General features: G+C 46.7%; 1 protein-coding gene and 1 long non-coding RNA gene across 3 annotated transcripts in view; both read right to left on the reverse strand.

Moving 5' to 3' along the window:
• Positions 1-1,500, reverse strand: part of LOC138959291 (uncharacterized) — a 13,678-nt gene extending 12,178 nt beyond the window's left edge. Inside the window, exons 1-2 of one of the 2 annotated variants that reach the window (XR_011453682.1) lie at positions 1,294-1,500; positions 230-409 (exon numbers count right to left, since the gene is read on the reverse strand). This is a non-coding gene — a long non-coding RNA (uncharacterized lncRNA). Of the gene's footprint in view, positions 1-229; positions 1,262-1,293 lie in introns of those variants that run through there. The other variant, XR_011453681.1, reaches the window with a different exon arrangement.
• Positions 1,501-1,648: 148 nt separating this feature from the next.
• On the reverse strand, positions 1,649-2,362 carry LOC138953482 (uncharacterized). Its single transcript, XM_070325326.1, has one exon. The coding sequence runs from the start codon at positions 2,360-2,362 to the stop codon at positions 1,649-1,651; it is 714 nt and encodes a 237-aa protein (XP_070181427.1).
• Between the last annotated feature and the right edge of the window lie 3,675 nt (positions 2,363-6,037).

The following is a 6,037-nucleotide window of genomic DNA, read 5'->3' on the forward strand; positions in this document are numbered from 1 at the left end:
GTAACGCAACCCTAATTTCCTTAATATTAATTATTATATTATTATTATTTATGCAAACTTACTTGACATAAAAATTGTTAAGTAAGTTTGCATACAATACAATACAATACAATACAATAACTTTATTAATCTCTAAAAGAGAAATTGCAAACGCTCAGCAATGCAATTTCTCTTTTAGAGATTAATAAAGTTATTGTATTGTATTGTATTGTATTGTATGCAAACTTACTTAACAATTTTTATGTCATCGAGAGCAGCTGGTGCAGTTTTCTTGGCAGCATGCCCCTTCCACATGTTTGCATTTGTAGTGTGTATAAGTTTTGTCTGCTGGCACAGTGTCGATTCCTTCAGTCATGTAGTGTGAAGCAGCACAAAGTGTGGCAGCCACATGGTTGCAAGACTGTCCTTTCTGGGTAAAAACAACAACACACAATCAAATTCCGTTTGTGTCATCTTGATTTTCCTTAGCCTGCTAATAACAATTAACTTTATCTTTCCTAGGAATTCCTACAGAGAGCTTGTAAGCGCATGCTGTTGATATATATATATAAATAAAATATATACCGGCTAAGAATGGAATTTGATCTTATTGCAGTGATAACCTTCATTGACAAGAGGATTCACAAACTCATGTGTACACACATTAAATAAAACTCCGCACTCAGGTACCTGGTATATTGAACACTAGTGACTAGATGATTACCCGGCCTCGCCGGGTGAGTGGCGCACCGTACGCCGGGTGAGTGGCGCACCGTACGCGATTGACGCCACACGAAGGAAGGGAGATAAACGCACAAAACACTGGAGAAGATAAGGAAGAGTTACTGGGAATGGATGTACAGAAAAACCATAAAAACCAAAATCGGTTTAGTGCTGCGCGCTGAGAGCACGTGTTGAAAATTTTCTTCGACCAGATTGTGTCCGGGGTCTACCTGAAAATGCCCACCAAATTTGAAGCAGATCCATCGAGAACTTTGGCCGTGCATAGCGAACACACAGACAGACAGACACACACAAGCCGTATATAGATATAGATGCCTAGCCAACATGGCATGGTCTCCTGTAGATAGGCCTACTGATTGAAACTTACATTTACATGCAGCTCATACTTTGTCAAAAAAGACAGCTTTTGCATGCAGACATTTTCAGTAGAGAATTATGAATCTCTGTGTGTGTTTGTCACTTTGTGTGCCATGCATTATATGACTGACTATGAAAACTGATTGTGTAAGATACCAAGTAACGCAGCCATCAAGTTAATCCCACAAAACATACAAGGCCAACAACACTTACCCAGCACTTGAATACACTCGCAGTAGGCTCCAAGTGCCTGTCCGGTCAGCGTCACTACACTGAGCATACTGACTTCGTTGCGAGTCTGCTTCATTGACGTCAGCACACGTCTTCTTCTTCTTCCATTTAACGCCCAGGGTCAACGTTCCGACTATTAGTGGCGCATTGGAGGGTTGCGGAAGAAAAAAAGGGGGGTGGGGGGGGGGGGGGGGGCAGGACCACACAGCATTTTCAAGTCTCGGGCTAGGCCAAGCCGGCGGCCGGAGCGGTTGCAGGGGTAAAACCCCTGCCGGTGCTGCCCTAGCCTTCATCGACCCTACTTACTGGTGGCCTAGGACAGGGTACAGGGTTTTGTTTACATGTGCTGGCAGTGGTGGGATGCGCTGGAGGTGAAGGCGGCTGCTGTCGCCGCGCTGACAACCTCCTCTGGTAGCTCATTCCACTCCCTGATGGTTTTGGGGAGGAAGCTGTTCAGTCTCGTATCGGTCTTGCTTGGGATCCTGTTGAAGGCTCTGGTGTTTGTTCTTGAGCTTCTTCTTGATCTGCTGGGGAGGTGTTGGAGCTCGTCGCAGTTGACCTTGACGAGATTGTTGGTAATCTTGTACAGCATACACAGTCTGGACGTCCGTCTGCGTTGCTCAAGAGAGGGCCACTGGAGGGTCTGCAGCATCTCTCCGACACTTGAGGTGTTGCGATGTCGGTGGAGAACGTAGCGTGCTGCCCTGCGCTGTACGGCTTCGATCTTGGCGATGTTCTTCTGCGAGGAGGGGTCCCAGGCTGTGCATGCGTACTCCAGCAAAGGTCGCACTAGGGACTTGTAGGCCAGTTCCTTGATGTGGACTGCTCCTATCTTGAGGTTCCTGCGAAGGAATCCAAGGGTCTGGTTGGCCTTCTTCACGATGGTGTCGATGTGAATATCCCACTTCAGATCTGCTTGCACTGTCACTCCAAGGTATTTCGCGGAGGTGACATTCTCGAGGGCGTGTCCGTGCAGCGTATACTGGTGTGCGGAGGTCTTCTTCTTCTTACTGACTGTGAGCACACTGCATTTGTCGGGGTGGAAGGTCATGTCCCATTGTGACTCCCACTCTTCTAGTCGTTGTAGGTCGGACTGAAGGGCAGCATGATCGCTGGCGGCAGCGATGAGCCTGTAGACGATGGTGTCTTCGGCGAAGAGTCGAGTCGTGGAGGACACCCGCGCAGCCAAGTCATTGATGTAGATCAGAAATAGACAAGGTCCGAGGACTGATCCTTGTGGTACGCCTGACTTGACCGGGATGTTGGTTGACCTTGACCCTTCCACGACGACTGCTTGGCTCCGTCCATGTAGGAAACTGGCAATCCAGGAGTTGGTGGAGTTTCTGATGCCGTAGTGATGGAGCTTATGGACTAGTAGGGAATGGTTCACCTTGTCGAATGCCTTGGCAAAGTCCATCACCACGACATCTGTCTGGCCGTTCCTATCCAGGTTGGCTGCCAACTCGTTGATAAGCTCTAACAGCTGGGTCTCGCATGAGCGTTGTTTCCTGAAGCCATGCTGTTGAGGGGTGAGGATCAGCTGTTGCTCCAAGAAGTCCATGGTGTGACTAACGAGTATGTGCTCAAGGACTTTGCCAGATACACAGGTCAGGGATACAGGTCTATAATTCGCAGGGTTGTAGTGTTCTCCCTTCTTAAAGATGGGTGTGACGATGGCCTGCTTCCAGTCTGAGGGTACCTCGCCACTGTCAAGGGAGCGCTTGAAAATCGGAGTCAGGATGGGAGCGATGTCATGGGCAAGCTCTTTGAGCACTCTTGGTGAGATACCATCCGGGCCCGTCGCTTTTGTGGGGTTGAGGTCCGCAAGGAGTTTCTCGACGCCGTTGGGGGTGATCAGGATGTCGTCCATTGGTGGGTAGTTGGAGTCGGTGGCCATCTTACACTTCTCCTCAAACTCGGCTTGCGTATATTCCTTGCCGCTGCTGAAAGCTGTGTTGAATTGCGCGTTCAGGAGCTCTGCTTTGGCCTTGGGTTCAGTCACTAGTTTGCCCTCTGCTTTTAAGGGTGGGACTCCAGAGGCGGAGGACCTCAGTTGCTTCATGTAAGTCCAGAACCTCTTCATGCTGGGTTGCGTGCTTTGTTCTGAGTCCGTTGGGGTGAAAAGATTTCCCACGTATCTCCAGTAAGCTCGACGTAGCTGCTTCTGCACCTCTCTTTGAAGATCCCTTACTTCTTTCTTCAGAGCCTCTGTTCCATGCGTCTTCATGCGTCTGTATCTTCTGTCTCGTATGCGGATAAGTTTGCGTAGGTCATATGTAATCCAGGGGTAGGATTGCTTGTGTTTTGCAGTCTTGTGTGGTATGTGCTGCTTGATTGACTGCAGGAGTCCATCTCTGAAGGTCGTCCAGAGGGTATCAACGGGGGAGGCAGGGTCAAGGCTGTCAATCTTCTCCATGAGGGCAGCCATGTCGGTCTTCATGCTGTCCCAGTCTGCTTTTGCATATAGGGGGACAGGACGGGCGATGTTCGGGGATCTGGTGGCCTTGGCCTGAAACTCGAAGTACACCACCTCGTGGTCAGCCAGTTTCGGCATGACCTCGACTCGAGGGACGAGGTCTGAGGCGTTGGTGAGAACAAGGTCCAAAAAGTTGCCGCCGCGTGTTGGCTGGTGAACCACCTGCTCCAGTCCCAGGTCGAATGTGAGTTCCACAAACTCCTCATGAAGGGCCGGGTATGCTGATCCTGGTCTTACTGTGGCCTCAGGCCATACTAGGCCAGGGAGGTTAAGTCTGATCACCACAGTTGCTTACTAGCTGTTGTGCCATGCAGAAAGACATTTTATGCACACAGTATGTCTATCGACGCAGTAGTACAGTATCAGTAAGAAAGTTGATCCAGACTGATCTGTAGATCTGTGGTCGATCACCTCGGGCTCTGCTTCGCGCTTATGCAGGGGAAGTTCGCCAAGTCTTTCGTCCATATTAACCACCAATAGCCGTTTCAAACCAGAATTTCTCAAACGGTAATCCTCTGGCAATAGTACGTCGAGCACCGAATATCCTTGGCATTCGTTGTCATTAATCCAACAAAATAAGGGCACAAATTTGTGGCCCACAAACTGCAAAGTGTGCCTCACATTTTTTTGGGCTTGGTTTTGTGGGCCACAAACTGTATTTCAATTTGTGGAGCATAAAATAAGGGGCACAAATTAAGCTTCATAAAAAATAAGGACAAATATTTGTGGGGCTTAAACAGTGTTTTGGGCTCTTTTTTTTCCTCCTTATTTTGGACGTTGAACGTGGTTTTCAGACCTACTGCGTTTCGGTTTTTAGTTAATGGCGGTCGAAGGCGATCTGTTTGGACAGAATCTCCAATGGCAATGATCATATGTGTGGCCATTTCTGCGAAAAGGGACACTGTTGATCTAAGCCTCTGATTGGAGAAACGCGGGGTCAAAGTTAGAGCAAAATGTAAACAAACTTTGCTGTGCTGACTGATGTCCACTTCAAGTTGAATTTCTAAAATGTTCAATGAATTATCAGCGATAGTACAATGAACAGCAATTTAAAGTAATGGAAAATAGTCTTGGGATCAACATTACAAACTTCTACAAATGTTTATGTTCATTCCTCCTCAAAAAAAAAAAATCGAACCGATGACAATTAAGTTGACTGCGATGATGCCGGAAATGCCGCAGAGTGTTTTGTTGTGCTTCGAGAAACATTTTTTCGTCGCTAGTTTTGGTCAAGTTAAAACAACTTACCTATTTTTTTTTTTAATGTTTGACAGTAAGCTTAATATAAACTTTCATCTGGAAGCACATTCAGCAAAGTGATGTAGCCAAATCATCACACAGCTACATTTCACTAGACGGATCTATACGCATAGTTCAGGTAGATCTGACTTTCACGCGACCGTAGCACTGTACGAAAAAGCAGACGACAAACGCAGTTGCCCGATGAAGAACAGCTTGAAGAGGTTGTGCTACCACAAGAACATTCCAATAATTGAGTGGGGCAGGATTAAAAAGCTTTCCAGGACTGCAGTAGGAAGTGCATGGTTTTTCTGTCATTGACATTAATACCTAAGTTACACACAGCCAGTAAATGAGAGATGATGGTCAATGGTATCAAGTTCTTGGTGACAGTTCTTGCCCAAGCACGCGGAGCTGGTGGCCAGCAGGACAACGCGTAACTGGAGTGCAAGGACCAGGGAAAATAACCTCATGTAAAGCTGTGTGAGTGTGACCATGGTGACGCCCATTAACTCTTAGTCGTATGATAATTCCAAGAATAAATCTTGATACGCTAGCTCTAGGTTGGGTTTATGACTGTAGATGCTTTGCCATGATAATTATGCTGATGCAGTTTAAAGGAGTGTGTGTGTGTGTGCGTGGTCTTGTGTGCGTGCATGTGTGTGTGTGGATTGCACAAGATCTCCTTCAGGGACAACTGCACCAACAACACATTCACCAGTCATTTTATCTGTTTGCCTGTTTTTGACAATAATACATGGAGTTAATATGATGTGTTAGTTTTAACTGTGTGTGTGTGTGACGGAGTGAGTGACGGAGTGAGTGAGTGAGTGAGTTTGTGTTACTGTTTGTCGATTTCTTACATGAGCCTTGAAGGCTTCGCCTCTTGTTTCAATTCTTTTTAACCAGCTATCAAATTCTGCAATGACTGATGATGATGATTGAAGGTGTGATGCACTTGGTGATTGTGTATTCATACAGCAAGTTCAATTTAGTATAAATCAGTGTGAA

Source organism: Littorina saxatilis, linkage group LG2 (assembly GCF_037325665.1).
Source record: "Littorina saxatilis isolate snail1 linkage group LG2, US_GU_Lsax_2.0, whole genome shotgun sequence".
NCBI classification, from domain to species: domain Eukaryota; kingdom Metazoa; phylum Mollusca; class Gastropoda; order Littorinimorpha; family Littorinidae; genus Littorina; species Littorina saxatilis.